The 20,741-nt window shown below is 32.2% G+C and overlaps 2 protein-coding genes across 2 annotated transcripts in view; both read left to right on the top strand.

Annotated features, from left to right (window-relative positions):
• The window catches only part of LOC108911357 (cystathionine gamma-lyase-like), an 18,095-nt gene extending 5,924 nt beyond the window's left edge, over positions 1 to 12,171 (top strand). The window contains exons 3-7 of the mRNA XM_018716274.2: positions 3,102 to 3,389; positions 3,446 to 3,710; positions 11,480 to 11,632; positions 11,688 to 11,862; positions 11,952 to 12,171. Coding sequence (XP_018571790.1) covers positions 3,102 to 3,389; positions 3,446 to 3,710; positions 11,480 to 11,632; positions 11,688 to 11,862; positions 11,952 to 12,096 — 1,026 coding nt within the window. The 3' untranslated portion in view covers positions 12,097 to 12,171. The remainder of the gene's footprint in view (positions 1 to 3,101; positions 3,390 to 3,445; positions 3,711 to 11,479; positions 11,633 to 11,687; positions 11,863 to 11,951) is intronic.
• A 4,686-nt stretch (positions 12,172 to 16,857) lies between these two features.
• LOC108911352 (putative cystathionine gamma-lyase 2) lies at positions 16,858 to 19,306 on the top strand. The gene is made up of 5 exons (XM_018716267.1): positions 16,858 to 17,031; positions 17,572 to 17,836; positions 18,702 to 18,854; positions 18,912 to 19,086; positions 19,165 to 19,306. The coding sequence occupies exons 1-5, from the start codon at positions 16,858 to 16,860 to the stop codon at positions 19,304 to 19,306; spliced, it is 909 nt and encodes a 302-aa protein (XP_018571783.1).
• Positions 19,307 to 20,741: the final 1,435 nt, after the last annotated feature.

Here is a 20,741-nt window from a genome sequence, read left to right as displayed (position 1 = left end):
GCGCCATTATTCCATGGCTAGAAATTGGCCTCAATGATTTGGGATCGAGGGGGATTATCCCTCTTTATCCTGCCTCATCTCGTGTAGGTCTGGACAGCCTTCATAGGTGGGTCCCATCCGTCGTCTACCCCGACCGCAAATGCGGCCGGTGTAGGCGCTTTGTCTGACCTCCTTTTGTCCTAACTGGGCCCCGCCGGCTAGGGCCCTTACTTCTAGCATAGTAGCCATGAAATTTAAAATAACCTTTCAGTTTTCCTGTCAAAAGTTAATTGTAAGTTTTGATAGCATAAAATTTAGCTGGCGTTACTCATCCTGGGATGCGCTTTGCTAAGGNGAACCGAAGCGTTCCATTTTTTTTGACGTTTATTGACAAAAGTTAAAACTATCGTTGCCATGACATAGTTCACAGTGTTGGAAGAGGCGAAACACCAAAACGGTTATACCACGTCGTCAAGAGTATAATCGCTTATCAGTACATAGTAACTACGTAAAATTTGTAATTGCTATTGGCTAAATTTCTAATGAATTATATAATCATTAATATTAGCTACTTTTCAGCGCTAATTCAATTTTTATTCATATGACAGTGGCGGAGATTTTCAGATTGCGTGAGGTACTTTTGCCCCTAATTTATACGACTCTGGAAAAAATTGTAATCATCAATCATCAAAAGCTCAATTTCAAGATAAATAGTGTTTTATGATAGAAGACATAAAAGTGGCAACATGATAAAAAAAAATTATTATCACAACAGTTGTTGAAATGGCCTCCTCCTACAGTAATGGAGACTTTCAACCTACATCAGAGTGACTGTACCCGTTCGAAAATGCTAGGAGTGTTGCAGATCATATTGCAGGGTGCAATAATACAATTCCTCAGTTCTTCAACAGTATTAACTTCTTAAGTGACCTCAGAGAAAAATTCAAAACGTTTAGATTTGGAGACCGAGAAGACCAAGCCTGTGGGCCTCCTCGACCTATCCAGCGGTTCGGATACCGTCCATTTAAGAACTGACACGTGACTAAACTAAAACACACAGGAACAACATTGTGCATGAACTATATTTCGGTTCTTAATTGAATCAGAAGGTCTTCTAAAAATCCTGGCAGCTCTTCTTCAAGAAAATCACGATATGATTGACCATTTAACCTTAACAGCAAAAAATATGGCCCTATTAAATGATCTCTGTATGTGATAAAGATCTAACATCGGGCTTTTTAATATCCTTCACACTGTAACGTGACTAAGGTTCAAGTTTGAAGCTATTTTTCTAGTGCTTGTGGCTGGATCGTCTTCGATTTCTCGAAGAACAGCGTCTTCCATTTTCTGAAGAAGCAGGCTAAGTCGTCCATTTTCAGCAGTTCTTTTATGAAAACATCCAGTTTCATATAGACGTGCATGAATACGAATAAATGTCTTTTCATTTTTTGGTACCTACCTGTCGGTGTCGGTTTGGAAACCTTTCTTGATAAATTCGTCTCGCTTCATTTCCATCGGCAACGCTATAAACAAAATGCATATCACACATATCACTATCATTGTAATTCTTATTTTTGTCACTAAGCAAACAAAATACCAAGAATAAGCAAATTAATTAGGTAATACATGTAATAAGTATCTACAATATTGACTCCTTTTGTAAACTAACTTCAACTGTCACTAATAATGTCAAAAAATGAAATGGACAACTAAATGGAAAATAAATGTTTTTGTCAACTACAAAACACATTGCCACTTTCTTTCATGTTTTCCATTATAGAACGCCATTTATCTTGAAAACTGTTACATTAGAGCTTTTGATGATGAGTACCTTTTTTGTGTCGAAAACATTGGTGGTCAAATATGTTATGCTAAAATACCAATTATTCCAGAGTCGTAAGGGCAAAAGAACCTCAGGCAGTCTTAAAATCTCCACCACTGTCATATGAATAAAAATTGAATTAGCACTCTAGTAGCTAATATTAATGATGATACATGTACAAAATTTGAGTTCTGTATCTTAAACGGTTCCCGAGTTATCGTCAAAAAACTGAAAAAAAATCTTTTTCCTTCATTTTCCCACATATGTTTTGAAATACCCTGTATATTTACACAATGAATACATATTAGTCTTTCACAAATATTTTATGTATGATCTAAAACTAATTTTATAATAAAACATATTCCATAATCCAAATACCAAAATAAAGGTTAATAAATTCTATATCTTCTTTGCTATTAGAAATAAGTTCCTGTTATGTATCAGTATTTCCAAAAGTCTGACCATATGAATAAAAAAAAATCTTAAAAAATTTGTTACATTATTTACATTATTTGTTACAGTAGAACCTCGATAATCCGAACTAATTGGGACCGGGGTTGGTTCGGACTATCAAATCCTTCGGATTACCAAACAAAGTGCTTTCCAGGCATAGTAGCATGCAAAAAATGAACACTGATATACTTATTTCCCATAAAATAAGGAGCACGTTGTATTGTTAAAGGTATAAAATAGTTTGTTTTATGAAATACATACTACTGTGCTACAGTAAGGTAACTATATTTTATGTAATGTATTGCACATGAATTTCGTAATATTTTTAGTATACAATCTTATACACACACAGAAAGTACAGTACTGTACACACACAAAAAATTATACTGTACAGAAAGATAAAAAAATTAAAGAAAACAAAAAACTCAACAAAGAACATTCGACAAATAGTCACTCATTTTTTTCTGAACTAAGGTTGAAGAATGTTAGAGAGTGACTGAAGGCAAAAACCAACACAGGCACAATAACAACACACACGATGCAATGTTTACTATGGTGATGCTCTGTTTATTGTAGCAGTTAGAGAGCGATTCTGATTACATACTATTTTTATTTTTCACAAAACGGCGTTTGGATTATCGAGCGTTCGGATTACAGGGGTTCGGATTATCGAGGTTCTACTGTACATATATTATTTTTATTCAAACGGCAGCTGTGTATATTGGGCATTTTTATAGGTTGTTTAGTTACCAGTTAAATTTAACATAAAATAAAACTTACTGCTAAAGTAAACACGTTGCAGTTTTTAGAAGTGATTAATTACTAAAACTTTTATATGAAATTCCAGAAATATGAATATGGTAGGTCTGGAAACCCCACAAGAAATGTTTTAGAAAATGTCCTTGCGAAATTAGACAATGGAAAGTATGGTTTAACATTTGCATCGGGTTTAGGGGCCACGACAACATTGTTTGGCTTGCTTCAAAGTGGAGACAACATACTTGTTGGTGATGATGTGTATGGAGGCACCAACCGACTATTTAACAAAGTGGGGGCAAGGTTTGGACTTGAAATTACATTAATTGATTTAACTGATCTCCAGAATTTGGAAAAATCAATAAAGCCAAATACCAAGGTAATAAAAATTAATAGAAACATACTAAATAGTTTTTGCAGCTGTAAATATTTCAGGTTGTTTGGCTAGAGACACCAACAAACCCAACTCTGAAAGTAATCGACCTAAAAGCCGCATCAGAAATTACAAAAAAACACAATATCATTCTTGTGGTGGACAACACTTTTGTAACTCCTTATCTTCAAAGACCACTTGATTTTGGAGCCGATTTAGTTTTGTATTCACTTACGAAATATATGAATGGGCACTCGGATGTAGTTATGGGTGCTATAATTACTTCAAATAAAGATCTTTATGAGAAGTTGAAGTTTCTACAAAATGGTAGGTACATGAGTTTATTAAATTTATTTGTATTTAACCTTTTCTAGAAATTGGATCGTATTTGAAATACACCATTATCTATTTTCAAGGTCACTGATTACAAATCACTAAAAACTCGAGATCTTTTTATCCTCCATGCAAAGAAAGTGGGATCGCTATAAAATTAGTTTTCTAGTTTTCATGATAATTAAGAAACTGAATGTTTCACTACAATTATTATTGGACCTGTCATTTCATGACTAGAACTGATTATTTGGATTCTGAGAATAATTAGGATTCATTTTCAGCAATTCGGATTCGACCAAATAACTTTCAGGAATATTTGGGATTTATTTTTATTGATATTCTAGAAGTGTTTTTTTCGATAGAGAAAATTTTCTTAGCGACAGAATAATATCCTGATATTATTTATATATTTTCTCCATATTGACAGTTATTTTGAGAGCTGACAGTTGTCAAAATACTTTGGAATCATCATCAGAACTCTCGACAATGTATAAAATGGTCTCTTGATATTATTGAGTAGCATTTTCCACATACAGTTCTCTGGACAATTGACTGTTATTAGAATACATTTTTCTAATTGCAATTATCGTCACCGATCTCAAAAACAGAAAATATAGGTCGCATATTATTTATACAACATTTTCACCATGTTCACAATAATTTTAACAGCTGTCAAGTGTCAAAATTTACCTGTTCACAGATATTTTGATAGTCAAAATACCTTTTTGGCTCCGAGATCGTAATCAGCAGCCTCAGAAATATGAATGTCGGTGTTATCATCGCGGTGCAAAACTGCATAGAATGATTTTTGTTGGAAAAAGCCAGGTTTTCTCATATCTTTTTGTTTATAACCATGGGCATTATAACAAAAAAAACATGCAATCAACAACTTTTTGTTTGATTCTAAAAAAAAGGTGGCTCAATCAGTGACTTATCAATATGAGTTATTATTGGATCTTTTTTTTCAGAGGTGGGCACCGGGCTTTTTTGGGGTGGACCGTGCATACCCCTGCCCCCCCTCCTCCCCTAGCTACACCCTTGTTAATAACACAGGAAAAATTATAAAATACCATGAATTTGGTTTCATGAATTCCCAAACGCTATTGAATGACAAAAATTTACCCAGATAAGGTTCAAAATATAGAAAATGGTAAGCTTGCCCCTCAAAAGGGGTTAAAGGATTTAATATGTAACAATGGGTTGTAGCTAAAATAATAAAACAAGCTAGAGGTGTTTCAAGTTAAAATATATTGTCTTAATATTAATTATTTAGTTGTGGAATGTCTTAGTATTTTTTCTTTTTTGTGTCTTGTCATCAAAAATCAATTGTTTAGGTTTTTTAAAATTATTTTTACATAACGAAAAATGTCAAAACAAATGAAACAAGAAACAAGATGAAAACATTGCTATATAATTGTCTTCAGTTAATGTTTTGAAATAAAGAAATTTATTTTTTCACAGTTTCACTTTACACATTTCAAATAGAGCTCGATACGGGGACCGCCTAGCTGGGTGTCTTGGCCGATGGATTTCGATCGGCCGAGGTAAGCATCACGGACGCAGGCTGGAACTTGGATGGGTGACCTAAGGCAGGCTCGGGACGTAGCTGTGGTAGCCTACCAGAGTCCTGGGTCGCTTAACACCTTCCGCCTGCGTATGGTCCCCGATAAAATGGTAATGAGAATAGAGCAAGAAATCTCTGTAACTCAAGACCATGCTATCATACATAAAAAATTGTATGACACTTTGCCACCAAGCCACCCATGTAGTAATAGGATGGTTTGAAGAAAAGTATTCGAGTAATGAAAGGCGGGTGTACAATGGACCTAATAAGGCCTACGTGCCGCGGTGGAAAAGCAATTTTCCACCACCCCCCCGACATACATACATACATACAGCTCGATACAATGAATTATTGAGAATTTAATGCATTTTATTAGTTTATAAAAATTAAAAATTGATTTCCATTATAAGTAATTTCCATTAAAATTAATTAACGCTAAAGTTGTTACTTTTAGTTTTAAATAACAAAAATATATTATGATTATAATATGATCCAGGTATAAGAAATACTTATAATGAAATCATAATAATTTTTTTTATAGTTATGCGTAATTGTTTTAACCCATTAAATTGTTGAAGAAACTGGTCCACTATATTTGCGGCACCTTTTTACATGTGACAATAAAGAGTGACCCAAAATTTCAGCCGTTTCGTCGACCTCACGAATTCGTTTTGAAAGTGGTCTAAATGGTAGCTTGTGATACTTTAGAGTAGGCAAAATTTTAAGTTGAGCATAGTTTTTGTTTTGGAGATATGACAAGTCGAACCTGTGAGTTGGCTTGTTCACATCAAGATGAATCCAACATTCTCGGGATACTCGTTCATTGTGTTCAAGATTCTCAAATATCCAAAGTGTACCATTTCCTATGTAAAATCTTTTATTCTTTATGAACCTACCATTAGATTTTACCAAACACTTTGTTTTAATGAGGTACTGCCGATTTTACAAAAAAATCAGGATTTTTGCTATCATTAATATTCAATTAATCGGTATTTTTATACTGGTGACTTACAAAATCTCGATAGATACTCTAAACCTTGTATCCTAATGACTTTGAACTAGGTTAATTTGGATGTAATATTAATAATGATGAAAAAAAATAATAATTGAGTAATCAGTGTATATTAACGATTTTTTAAAATTGATTCTATTGCATGCATACAATTATGTATCCTTACAACAGTTAGGATAAGATTAGATATTCTTTAAGAAAGCATCATGTTGTGAGGGACTACACTTTTTGCAAGCAGTGAGTTTACATTTTCATCACTCAGATCATGTAAAATAATACGCAACTATTTTCTTCTGATTGCTCGCCAAACCGAGTGACTTTAAGTGTTTGGTATATCTTTTAAGTGGATATATAAATCCATCAAGATTTGCTATGTTTTCAGTATAAAAATATTGTTAAATCAAAGATATTTAGCAAAAATGCAAATTATTTTTTACTAAAATCTTTAACTTTCTTGTACTATATTTCTGGTAAAATGAAAGATTCGAAAAGATGGAAAATTTTACGTTATAAATGTTACAGCTTGTATTTGTTGAGAATTTTAAGATAACGCATGAGGTCACTGAGAATGTCGGGTTCGCCTTGCCGTGGATGAATCAAATAACGTGTTTAACTTGTCATATCGTAAAAATTGAATGTATGCTCAACTTGATTTGCCTACATTAAACTATCATTTAGATCACTTTTGAATTGAATTCTTGAGGTCGACAAAACAAGCGAAAAGAGGGTTTTTTTGGATCACTTTTTGGCTAATTTATTGGTTAAATATAATGTTACCAAATTTTAAATTAAAAATTAGTCATTATAGCAGCATTAGATATATAGGACAAGGTCTGTCTAATTGAAACTGCCCACAGTTTTAAAGAAGTTAGGCCGTCTGCAGCCAGGGGGCAGTGACATCGAGGTTGCCAAGAAATTATGCCTTCAAAAGATGCAATTTGTTACTTAAACTGTTATAATAGGGTAATAAAAGTAATAAATGTAATAAATACTAATGGTAAATGTTAGATTTGAGGGTGTCGATCACAATGCCCCCCGGATATTGTCGGCCTACAAACATCAAAATTCGTGGGCAAGCATCAGCTCTTACTTCGACTTATCTGTTAGCGTAGTTTATAAAACCAATGATAACAGTTAACCACAAATAGCAAAAAGATATACGGGATGTTATGATATTCGTGCATACGGAAAGTAAAATACACTTAAAATTTGAAAAGCAAAGCAAATTGTATACCATTCTGACATTAAAGTTTCATTTTGCTTGTAAAATATTGTGAGGTTTGGAAATGGAAAGTATTGTGAATTTTTATTATAAGTATATTAAACAAATATACAAAAATCTGAGAAAACATGAATGAAGTAATGTTGTTTTTATACAGTTTAAGGGTGTTTTTCATAGTTTCCATCCCCATACTTAGAATCACCGAAAATCAGTCATTGCAATCAAAACTTCAATATTCGCAGTTCAGTTGAAACCAATGTCCATATTGGCAAAAAAATATTACAGAGCCTTCACAAATTATTACAAGCCACATGACCAGTAATTTTGTTTGGAACAGTAATGTTATTTCCTTCATGTTGGCGACTAAATTTCGGTAAAATTAAAGATTATTAAAACAAGATCAAGATTATATTAAGACACAACATTCTATGTAATTTTTCAAGCGTAAACATTAATGGTTTGCATTGTTCATGCATGCACGAATCATTAATATTGGTATAGTCGTTATGATATCAGTTGGAACCGCATAAAAACATTTAACTCATAAACTTTACGCAATCCATAGGTGTCGAGGAAAATTTTGTCCTGTCTCGTCTAGAAATACTATATTCCGAGCTATATATCCTATTTAGTTGATGATATTCTCGAATTTTTTGTAAATAATCTTCCCGAAGTGCAACTATACGTCGTGATTCCATAATTACCAGACGATTGTCGAGTTTTTTTATGTTTAAAATCTCATTGTAATAAAACATGTTGTAAAGTATCTAAAAATTTATAATTATAATCAGGATAATCGCTTCCTTTATCTCGAATCATGTTTAAAGAAGGAACTTTATTTTCTTTATAAATTGTACACTATATTACATCTCTGGTAAAATCGTCAATATTTTTTAATTTTGTATTTTTCCTTTTCTTCTTTGTACTGTGATTAATAACGTTTCCTTCTTTAATTACGCGATAAATTGTCATTTTTGATATCTTAGTTAATTCGCTAATCCGTTTCCTAATTTTTTTATCACATTGTTCACTATTTTCTCTTTTCAAACATTCGTATATATTTAAAATAATACGTTGACTTGGTATGTGTAAATCTTTGTTATTAAACTCTGAGTTTGTTTTGACGGTTTGGACAAAAACCGGCTCGACTATTTGGGGATTTTCCCGGGTTATTTCATTATTTTCTGTTTCAAAAGGTCTCCAGAAAGCCATGCTAAATTACTAGATAATTACATATAATATTTATTTTAATAACTGTACTGGTTACGATATGAACAAATATTAATATAAACTAATAATTAATAATACGTATTACACCAACAATAAATATACTACACCAAGCACTGCTCTCCACGGCACTGACAAAGCCAAGTCAACCGCGTTTGACACCAAACTAATTATAGAATACCATGCAAAAAATTATTTACAACCTAGTGGACCAATACAGGTTTGCTTTGACGACCAGCGCGCCGCCGTCGATTCTACAACAGGCGGATTGGTCTACCAATACCAGACTCGCCTAATGACTATTCGAGTATAAATTACGAGACACATCATGGCTAAAGCATAGGAAGAAATTTCAAGAGAAGTGTGGACGGTCCTCTGCTTTAAGATTCACAGGTTACAATTGATATCGTCACAACTATAACGCCAAGATTTAGGATTTTTTTAATACCAATACCTGTCGTGCAATGTTGGGTTACCTAAGCTTGGCATCACGTGGCTTGTAAACATTTATGAAGGCTCTGTGTATCAATTAAAGTAGGATATGTGCAATTATTATATTCAATTTATACAGGGATGGCCAGAAGTACGGAATAAAATTCATATCTTTTGAATGAGTTAATTTTTTTTAAAACGCCGAAACACGTTAACTGATTTTGATTTTTTCCCATCTTTCGGTTATATAATAATTAATTTTTCTTCAACCCCCTAACCCCCAGCTACCCCTACTTTTTTTTTCAAATGGAAACATAAGGCATGAGGGGGCTCGTTGAAAAGCTTATAGAAAACCGAATCCAGCCATACCAAATAAACAAGTTTTATTTTTTCAATAACAAGTTTTTTTTCATTTAGAAATTGAAACAACTAGATAATTTACAAAAATAAACTCAATGTCGCAAATGCTGAAAATGTCCTCCATTCACTATTTGGCATTCTCCAAGACGATAGTAAAAGCTGTCCACAGCATTCTGAATGACTTCAGCTGGTAAATTATGCATCTCCGCCCTAATCTTGTTCTTTAAATTCTCAATATTATCCGGTCTGTCCTGGTAGACTCTTTCTTTCAAATATCCCCAAAGAAAATAATCCAGGGGTGTTAAGTCGGGGGATCTTGGCGGCCATTCAACTGTACCCCGTCTACCAATCCAGCGATTTGGAAACATTTCATCTAAGTATCTTCGAACATCAATACCAAAATGTGGGGGAGCGCCATCTTGTTGGAACCAAATTCTTTCATTCGGTATATCTGGATCAATTTCATGAGGGAAAATCACAGCTAGAGCAGGTATCAGGTCAAATGTTAGGAAATCCAGGTAGCGTGCGGCAGTAAGATTTTCTTCAAAAAAGAATGGGCCCAAGATTCTGTTGTTGATGATACCTGCCCATACATTAACTTTTTGTGGATGCTGCGTATGCGATTCGCATGTCCAGTGTGGATTTTCCTGGGACCAAAAGCGATAGTTGTGCCTGTTAACCACTCCATTTAAATAAAACGTAGCTTCATCCGAAAAAAGTACGTCTCGTTGAAAACCATTATTGTCGTCACACCGTCTCATCATTTCCTCACAAAATTGTAATCGCCTATCATAATCGTCTTCCAAAAGCTCTTGGACAAGACATACCTTATAGGGGTGGTATTTCTCTTGTTTCAGAAACATTCGAATTGCAGTTCGAGAAGCATCGTGATTGCGGGCCAATGAAACAGTTGAAGTATGAGGATTTTCAACAAGTTCTAATGCAATGTCTAATTTCTTTTCTTCATTCAAAGCACGTGCCCGTCCAGTTTTGGGCAAAGTCTGTACTGTACCGTGTTCCTCAAATTTGTGAAATATTTTACTAACTGTCCCTTGCGAGATTTGGTTTTCGGGATATTTCGCATTAAATAAATCGCGCACTTCAGCCTGACTTCTTATTTTGTCTCCACATCCAAGCAATATCAAGATTTCGATGCGTTGCCTTTCCGACAATACCATTGCAATTCAGTAAATAACTTGATTTTGACACAATAGTAACGTTTCGAACTCCAATTTACAACTAAAGCGAAAAATTAACCAGAAAGCCTGGCAAGTAAGTGGTGCCAAAAAAACGCAACATAAAAAATATATCTTTTTTGCGTTAGCAGTGATAGGTACAGTTTCAAATTCTTTATTTTATTCTGTGCAAATTCATGGAGGATAACACTGAAGATAATTAAATTTTATTTCACTTGTTAAGTAGGTGTTTTATACAACCCTAAAAACCTTGCTATTGAAAAAATAAAACTTGTTTATTTGGTATGGCTGGATTCGGTTTTCTATAAGCTTTTCAACGAGCCCCCTTATGCCTTATGTTTCATTTTAAAAAAAAAGTAGGGGTAGCTGGGGGTTAGGGGGTTGAAGAAAAATTAATTATTATATAACCGAAAGATGGGAAAAAATCAAAATCAGTTAACGTGTTCCGGCGTTTTAAAAAAAATTAACTCATTCAAAAGATATGAATTTTACTCCGTACTTCTGGCCATCCCTGTAGAATGCATGCAGTATAACAAAAATGTGAGAGCTAATAATAAAATATGTATATGTTTTTTTTAACAAATGTCCACATTGTGTCCAGTTTATTGAAGCTAGAAAATTTACCACAGTTTATGTATTGCATGGTCCATCTACCTTGGTAAATTTCTTGATCAATTTATTAGGACAAAAATTGGAGAATGCAAGTCAGGCTTTAGGAAGAAAATACTAAATTAATTATTGATTTCGTAGCCATGGGAGTAGTGCCAGCACCATTCGATTGCTATCAGGTTCTCAGAAGTCTTAAGACTTTAGCTATTAGAATGGAACGACACCATGAAAACTCCTTAGCAATAGCCAAGTACTTGGAACAACATCCAAAGGTAGACAAGGTGCTACATCCATGTATGAATCAAAATGTATATCTGATATAGAAATATTTTATTACTTAATATTGTAGGTCTGCCGTCTCATCCTCAATATGAATTGACAAAAAGGCAATCTAGCGGCCATAGTGGTGTGTTTTCTTTTTATATTAAAGGTGGATTAGAGCAGTCTAGAACATTTTTGAAAGCCCTTAAAGTTTTTACATTGGCAGAAAGTTTGGGCGGATATGAAAGTTTGATTGAATTGCCGTAAGTAATTATTTTTAATAAAAAATAATCATTTTGCATATTCGTAATTGTAGGAGGTTTACTTTCATAAAGATATCACTTTGTTTTAGGTGTGTTATGACTCATGCCTCAGTACCACCAGAATTGAGAGACACTTTGGGAATATCTGATACTCTCATTAGATTGTCTGTAGGAATTGAAGATGCTGAAGATTTGATAGCTGATATGGAGCAAGCATTTAGTCAAATCAATTAACAATAATTACTAAAAAAATGTTAGAGCAATATTTTTTCCAAAGGGGTAATTTTTTATTAAATTGTTTATTTTTTATTCAGATTTTTATGTAAATAACAATGTATATGAAAATTTTATTCAATAAATATATTTTAGTAATATTAAAGTATTCAGAGAACCCTCCCCTTTTTATTATTTTCAAAAAAATAGCAGTTTGTTTTATTTTATTTATTTATTTTTTTGAACATACAGTGGAGTTTGTTTATAAAAACATCTCAGGGGATAGTGAAATGGCATCGTACAATTGGATGATTTAATAAGGAAATCAAAAATTAATCTACATGAAACCAAACCAAAGGGTGAAAACAATGCGATTGATCATTAAAAGCGGAATCGTAATAATCAATCTCGACAGCAATTTCAATTACAATTCAATTATCAATCTTTAAAATAAATTATATTCAGAGTGTTGCACTAATTGACTAAAAAACCATACAGATGATTTTGTGACTAAAAATAAGAGAAACATAGGTCGATTTTAAGATATAGAACGTAAATAAAATTTTATTGCTTACAGTTATTCTGATTTGTTTTACGTTTCTTGGTTGATCGAATGGTGCCCAATGGTCCTATTCACGGGCAGGTTAGGTTATGCTTGAAATAATATTTTTACCATTTTGTTTAAAACTAGCCGACATACCTAATCCAAAATAACCATGTTTTAAGGGGAATATCCGAGTAGAATAAAATATTTCAAACACTTTTTTTTGCCCGCCTTAAAGTTTGTAGTCTTAACAATATTGTGTGTAAATTTCATATCAACATTCTAATCATTGTGGAAGTTATGGATAATTTATTGGAATGCATTAGGCATCAAGGTGGGAAGACACGCTGATCAGCATTGTGAGATCGAAGATGTGGAACTTGTGCTTACCGCCCAAGTCTAAACTCACAACGCACCTCGTGGAGGAAGGATTCAGTGAAGGCAGTCATGGATCACTCTAAAAGGTACTGCTAGTGCTTTAAGGGCCTACTCTATGATCCAGGAACTGCAGATTAACAGTATTGTAAAAAAAAATTTCCAATATAATATACAGGCTGTTACAAATTCGCTTCTCACTACAGGAATCTCGAAAACAGTAAGAGATACAAACTAGCTTAAATGGGGGCAAAGTTGCGTAATCAGGGGACCAATCTGCCTCTAAAAAATCAAGGCTAACATGATTAGTGTTTGAGGTGACATTGAAAAAAGAAGAACACTTTCTCATGGCTATTTTTTGCCTTCTATCGAATAGTATAATAAATTTTTATATGTAACGTTTCGTCTCTCCAGGACCATCATCAATTTTTTAAATACGACCTTAGAAATTTTATTACATTTTTTTCAAGCCTTCATGACACCCAATACTGTACTGCCTCAGCTCGAACCAGATTCAGACGTTTTGTTGAAAAATTCTTCAGTATATTCGTTCCAAATTTATCTAAATTTTTTATTTAGATTTTGTTTATTGAATTATCGTAAACTATAAGTGTCGTTAGAGCCTGTGAAATCCATCTAGTTATATAAACTATTACCACCACGTATTAAAATAAAACATTATTAGAGTTTTATTCCTGTGTCCATGGTTATATCTAGGCTTCTCGAGTGCTAAAAATTCAAACAAACTCCGATTTATTTTCTTCAGGATATTAATACAAATACATCTGACATGCTCTTTCACAGTTACAGTTACAGATATAATAAATTCTGATAATATCACGCTGCTCTTTATTTGCCATAACAAAAATGTTTTTGAAAATTTACTGAAATTTTTTAAAGAATAATATTCAGTTGGCATTTTGGTTGTTCATATGCATTTTTAAGAATTAATTTGTCATAATAAAATTAAAATTGTAATAACGTTTTAATTTTGACGCAACAACTTATTGAGTTATATATGACCAAGTGATGTGGTAATAGTTAATAATAATAAATGTTTTATTGAAACGCGTGGTGGTAATAGTTTAAATAACTAGATGAATTTCACAGGGTCTAAAGACACTTACAGTGTACGATAATTCAATAAATAAAGAAATCTAAATAAAAAATTTAGATAAATTTTGAAGGAATACACTGAAGATTAATTTTGTGAGACAAAACGTCTGAATCTGGTTCGGGCTGAGGCAGTACAGTATTGGGGGTCATGAAGACTTCCAAAAAAAAAAAATGAAGTCGATGATGGTGTTCTTCTTTTTTCAATGTCACCTCAAACAAGGCTGAAATGAAACAAAAACGGATTTCCAAAATTTCGTTTTTTTTTAAATATTTCGAAAACTAATCATGTTAGCCTTGATTTTTTAGAGGCATAATGTTGGCCCCCTGATTACACAACTTTGCCCCCATTTATGCTACTTCGTATTTCTTACCATTTCCGAGATTCCTGTAGTGTGAAGCAAATTTGTAACAGCTGTATAGGGTATTTCCTAAGTACACTCCATAACATCGGGACACAAACGCTTAGATTTTGAGATACAGGGCGTTGAAAATTAAAAAAAATATATTAAATGAAATAAATTTGGAAGTCAATGTTACGTTCTTAAAATTTGGCAGTTATTGTACGTTGGTAAAGAGCTATATTTTTAGTATAAAGTAAATTTTTATCTGCTGACAGTGGCATAGTTAGGCTTGAGTCAGTTTTCGTCATAACATGTAGAACGCCAATGGATTTTTTAAAATTTTTAATTTCGGACTCGGCTAACATTTTACAACAAAAAGGGTGTCTTGAATTTTTTGTCTAATACTAAACCATACTTAGGTAAATGTCCAGAGACTGCAAATAACAATCATAGAAATAATCAGTTTCGACACAAAGTCAAAGCAGATGGAAGCAGATCCTAGTTACAAAATCGAATAATAATTCAAAGTTGTCATGTCATACAAAATTCTCCAGGAATTTTTGAATGAGCGAGACAATCAATGATGAAACGATTGGAATCGTGCGTTTTATGAGAAGGTGGCCATTTTCAACATCTCCGGACCGTACTTAGTAAACACCCTGTATATGTATTATGTAATTATTATGAATTTTTTATATAAAATAGATTTTTCCAAAAAAATTCTCCAAGCTTGGAATATGAAAAATATTGTGTGTAATAATGTTATCTTAATATTCCGAGAACTGTAAGAGTAATGGGCGATTTACCAAGAAGCTGACAAACGAGCAAGTTCCAAAGCATGTCAATTCTTTGCCATGTTTCCATTGCGATTATCTCCAAACAAACTATTCAAAGTTAGTGCTCAAAATATTTTGAAAACGGCTGTACCGATTCATTGCTTCCAAAATTTGACAATATTTTCGAACAGTTTTTTTTTTATCAAGCCAGGAAAGGATTGAAAATGAATGTAAAGTTCAATCGTCCATTATTTCGCAAAAATTTATTTTTTTAAATACATGTATACTATGTATAAACCTGGATAAAATCGAACAGATATTTTTTGAGATAACAATTCCTAAAATTCACCTATTTTTTCTGCTGTCTATTTGGATGTTGCTAAAGACCAAAAAAATTAAATTAAAGATCAAAGAGTTCGTAAAATAGAGAAGTTATACTTTCTTACAATATTCAGTGATGTAAAAAAGCTAGGATTTAGAAGTATCACTTGTAGATTATTTTGAACGGTAACTACCTATTTACTTGATATTGCTGGTACAATTAATGCTAGCTGTAGCCCACAGAATAGCTTTTTCCCACAATATCAACAGTTAGGATTCTTGCCTACGAGGTCAGATATCTTTTGCATGCTTAAACTATTGGTATTAAAGAACATTTACTTCATTTGATAGCATTTTATACAGTGCCTGATTTACAGTGGTGGGGGCCTATTCTAGAAGAAAATATCCTTTTTGGTAGGCCCCCCCCCCAAAAAAAAATTCTTATTGTATACGCTTAATGGATAGAATTCAAATATTAAGAATAAAAAATAATATCCTTCCCAAATTTTACATTGTTTTAAAAAAGGAAAATTTGTAACAGTTTGGCATTCATATGCCTTTTTGTTTTTCCTGTTTTTTGTTTAATTGAAGAAATTGTAAAATTGACAAATTGATTTGACAGCTTAGTTTTTGTGTTAAAATTCAGTGCAAATTTTTACTTACTCTTATTGAACTAAAAAAAATTACTAAATGGGCGAAGAACAGGGATACCTCCCTTATCCAAACTTTGAAACTCTTTGCATACATCATACCAAAAATGTGAATCAGCAAACTAATGAAAACATATTTACCCCTATTGTTTTTTCCAATTTTTATGAACATAAAGAAAAAGGCAAGTTGTCGGTAAGTTAATGTTGGTTATAAATTTTTAAATATAAATTGTATCCCAATTTAACAGTTAAAGCTGAGATAAATATACACAGAACGTACTTTAGTTAACCTGCCAGAAAAAAACTAAATGCTTCCTAGTACGCTACAGGCCCACAGAAAAAGCTTTAGATTTTAGAATGATTGTCTACTTATTTTGTCTAGAATAAAGTAGAACTGCACCTTTAATTAGTAGTACCCCCTTATTACACTTATTTGGGCTTAAGATTATATATATTTTTTAATATTGAGTGTAGAATTTAAAGAAATGGCAGGTTAATTAGGGGATATCCTGTATAAGTGTAAAGAGGAAATATTTTACTTTAAGAAATATTCACCTGGCATATTAGGAAATCCAACAAGGTCGATTTTAGAAAACTTAGTAACTGTTATGAACAAGGCTAAATATGGGTTGTGCTTTTCGTCAGGGGTAGGTGCTATTATGGCTGCAGTAAGTCTGTTGAAGCAAGGGGATCATATTTTGTGTTCTGATGACATTTATGGTGGAACAACTCACATTTTGTTAGATATAGCCCCCCGGTTTGGTATTTGCACCTGCCATTTGGATCTAACTAATTTAAGCAACTTAGAACAAGCTATCACTCCGAAAACTAAGGTATATATATTATTATTTTGGATCTAATAGTTCTAGAATAGTTCAAAATATGTATAATTTGAATATAAACAAAAAATTTGTTAATTAACAAAGTAATTAAGATTTAATCTTTGAATAACAGGGTTACAAAAAGTAGGTCAAACAGACAGATTCTTTAGGAGAAAATAGTAAGACTTTGCTTGAGTAATTTTTCATTTAGGTGATTCTTTTTCAGTGTACAGAGCGAGTTAAAATTAAAAAAAGTATTTTTAATAATTTCCTATCAGATATGTCGTAGGTAGGGGGCTCAATGTGTTCCACAACACTATTATTATCAAAATTATGTACTCAAAAAATATAATGTACCAAAAACACGACAGTCCTGTTAATAAAAATCTTTTTTTAAATTGCAACTTTTCTATGTCCTGCATCTTGAAAGAGAGATAGGTACGTAAAAGATAAATGGCCTAAGCAATGTTCCAATATGTTTGCCTAAACATTCTGTGGATTTTTTTTAATGTCTCTTATATTTTTTGTTAATTGGTAATATTTAATTTGCAGTTAATATGGACCGAGAACCCAACTAATCCCAAACAGAAGGTGATCGACTTATGTTCTCTTTCAAAAATAGCAAAGGAGAAGAATATTCTTGTTGTAACCGATAATACATTTTTAAGTCCATTTCTACAAAGACCTATAGAACTTGGAGTGGACATATCATTGCTTTCGTTAACGAAATATATGAATGGCCACAGTGATGTCATAATGGGTTCTGTGTGTACAAATAGGAAGGATTTGTACAAGAAACTTAAATACATACAAACCAGTTAGTTGGCAATTTAACATTATAATATACAGGGTGTTTTCTAAATTTGTGTACCAACTTCAGGTTGTTGTTCCATAAGTCATTTTAAACCAAAGCCTTGATGAATTATGGACCTAAAGTTTTTAATGTGTTGATATTTAAAAAAAAAACATTTGTCTTCAATATCTCTGAAGAAATTTGATTTAGGTTAATCACGTAATTAATTATGGCAAAAATTCACTTGTTGCTTGCATTCTTACCAAAAATCCCAGAATAACGATACCAGCGTGTATTTTGAAAATAGGATAATTCATTCAGTTATTTTTAAGGAGTTATTTTTTTTAAACACAATGTAACCACTGTTCCTCAGATAATTAAAAAATTGAGGTCAATTTTAAAATATCTTTAAAATTATTTCCCTCGTAAAAAAATTTGCAAGTATTTTGTGATTGGGATACGATTTTACATACCATGTAATCATTAAAAATATAAAAATATCATTGACATAAAAATGGATCTATTTAAGGGCTGTAAATAAATAATTTTAAGTATTCATTTGACACATTTGTATACAGGAGTTTAGTAAATATCTGTCTTAAATTAGATTAATTATTGACTGAAGTTTTATTAATTCACATTAAACAACTTCAGAGATAAATGTGATATTGCTCTAAAAATTCAACACTTTGTATCTCAAAAACCTTTTAGGCCATTGGTTTATTAATTATATTATAAATTTCTCCAATCATTAAGGAGTATTGTTACTGATTTCTATGAAATATTATACAGAGTGTCTGGAAAATCTTTTTACATTGAAACGACCTAATCGCTTTAGAAGTCATTTCTTTAGTTCTTTGCTCAATAGTGAAAGTATATTTGATTTTAGATTTTGGTCATGTACCCTGTCCCTTCGATTGTTATCAAGTCATTAGAGGTCTGAAGACATTACCTTTTCTCATGAAGAAGCATCAGTTTAATTCAATGGAAATTGCAAAGTACCTAGAGAGTCATCCCAAAATCGAATCTGTTTTACATCCAGGTAATCGATTTTTAGATTTAAACATACCGTTTTAAAATTTTTCTAATATTTTCATAGGGTTGCCGTCTCATCCACAATATGAACTATTTAAAAGCCAAACAAGTGGGTACAGCGGAATGGTTTCCTTTTATCTAAAAGGAGGAGTAGAAGAGTCTCAAAAATTTATGAACGGTCTTCGGTACTTTACACAGGCTGTAAGTTTAGGGGGATATGAAAGTCTAGTGGAAATGCCGTAAGTATATTTATTTAGCACAATATTTTTCATCACTTTTGCAATATATCCATTTTGTAACAAAGACTAATTTATTAGGTTACTAAACAGTCATCATAATATACCGGAAGAGCTACAGAAAAGGATGAAATACACGGGAAATTTAATTCGAATGTCAGTTGGACTTGAAAATGTATGTGATCTAATTGAAGATTTAGAAAATTCCTTAGCGAACATGTAAATTTTAAACTGAAAAAATATATTACGCTGCATATTGTTCCACTGTTTTTGTTAAAACACAATTTTCATTCAAGTAAGCATAAGTAAACAGAAGTGTCTGAATAATTTGATAATTCAATTAAATGAATCTGCAGCAATATTAAATATGTTTTTAAGACTTCGACCGATTTATTTCTATTGATATAAAAAAATAGAGATGAAAGTAATAGTCACTCCTTGAAGCTGCCCCTACCACAAAAAGAGAAGTGCTAACAATATTGTGTAAATTAGTATCTAGATGTCTTAGTTTACAATAAATCTAAAATAAATTTTGCTCTATTTAAAAAGTGGGTGATCTGCTCCTGTAGATGAATATCATCCAAGTCCTATAATGATTTTAACTTGAGTCTCGGTTAAAGCTTGATTAACTAATCAGGCGATTAGACTGTGACTTTATAAAATAAATCAGTATATGAAGAGTCTAATCGCCTGATCAGTTAATCAACCTTTAACTAAGACTCAAAGTACTGGGCCTTAGTCTACTAACGAAAACTACTAAACTGGATCCTAATTTTTTACAAATATTGATGGTATAATTCAATGCCAGCTGGGGTATATAGCTCCTGAAGTAGCTGCTTCCTATAATATCGTTAGTTAAAAATATATTCTGTTTTCTAACGAACTTCTTTATACCAAGTTAGATTTTTCGGAACAGTCAAGAGATAGTAATGTGGCTGTAAATGTGTTTCATACGAAAATAATGCTAATAGTTCAACTTGGTATAACACAATGAGTGAAAAGCTGGATCGATAAAGTCAGGAAGATGTAATATACCTACATATGAAATGCTGAAAATGTGTAATGTGTCTGGAATGTGATCGACTTGGAACCATGTGGTGTTTGTTAAGTCACAATTGAATTAAGTCAGAATTTCATGTCAACCAAATTATTTATTTTCTTCCATTACATTTGAAATCAGAGTAAATATCAAGGTGATTTATTTACATTTCGATTTCGATTGCAAGATCGATGTTTAATTAAACAATTAAAACAAAGAAATGCTTTGTTTTGACTATAATTTTATTTAATTTAGGCTAGAATGCGTTTTTCCAGATTTTCCTCCAGATCTACCAGATTTCTTTTTTTTTCAACTTAAAACATTCAATTGAGTTGTTTCCATCCCATTTTAATTTTTATTTATAGGTATAGAGATTTAAAAAAATTGTATACCAAGCACCCTTATTTTTGTATGTACTATCCTGAAAATATCAGGAGACTGTTTAGAAAATGTATGGGCCTTCAGAGCGATTTTTTGTTTATTTTTTTTTGATAATATCAGTTTTAAGATATTTTAAAAAACTTGACACACGGTAATTTTTAGAATGGCAACATTTTTTTGTTGGTAGGGATTTTTAGAATGCCACATTATTTACTGTAAAAAAAGGTATACTTGTTAC

The sequence above is a fragment of the Anoplophora glabripennis genome, unplaced genomic scaffold (assembly GCF_000390285.2).
Source record: "Anoplophora glabripennis isolate ALB-LARVAE unplaced genomic scaffold, Agla_2.0 scaffold460, whole genome shotgun sequence".
Taxonomy (NCBI): domain Eukaryota; kingdom Metazoa; phylum Arthropoda; class Insecta; order Coleoptera; family Cerambycidae; genus Anoplophora; species Anoplophora glabripennis.
The sequence above is the reverse complement of the archived record's forward strand: the minus strand, read 5'-3'. Positions and strand labels throughout refer to the sequence as shown.

Coding starts and splice junctions, on each gene's coding strand:
- LOC108911352 (XM_018716267.1), top strand. CDS start 16,858: ATGGCTGCAGTAAGTCTGTTGAAGCAAGGGGATCATATTTTGTGTTCT. Junction 17,032..17,571: donor CTATCACTCCGAAAACTAAG/GTATATATATTA, acceptor TTTAATTTGCAG/TTAATATGGACCGAGAACCC. Junction 17,837..18,701: donor ACTTAAATACATACAAACCA/GTTAGTTGGCAA, acceptor ATTTGATTTTAG/ATTTTGGTCATGTACCCTGT.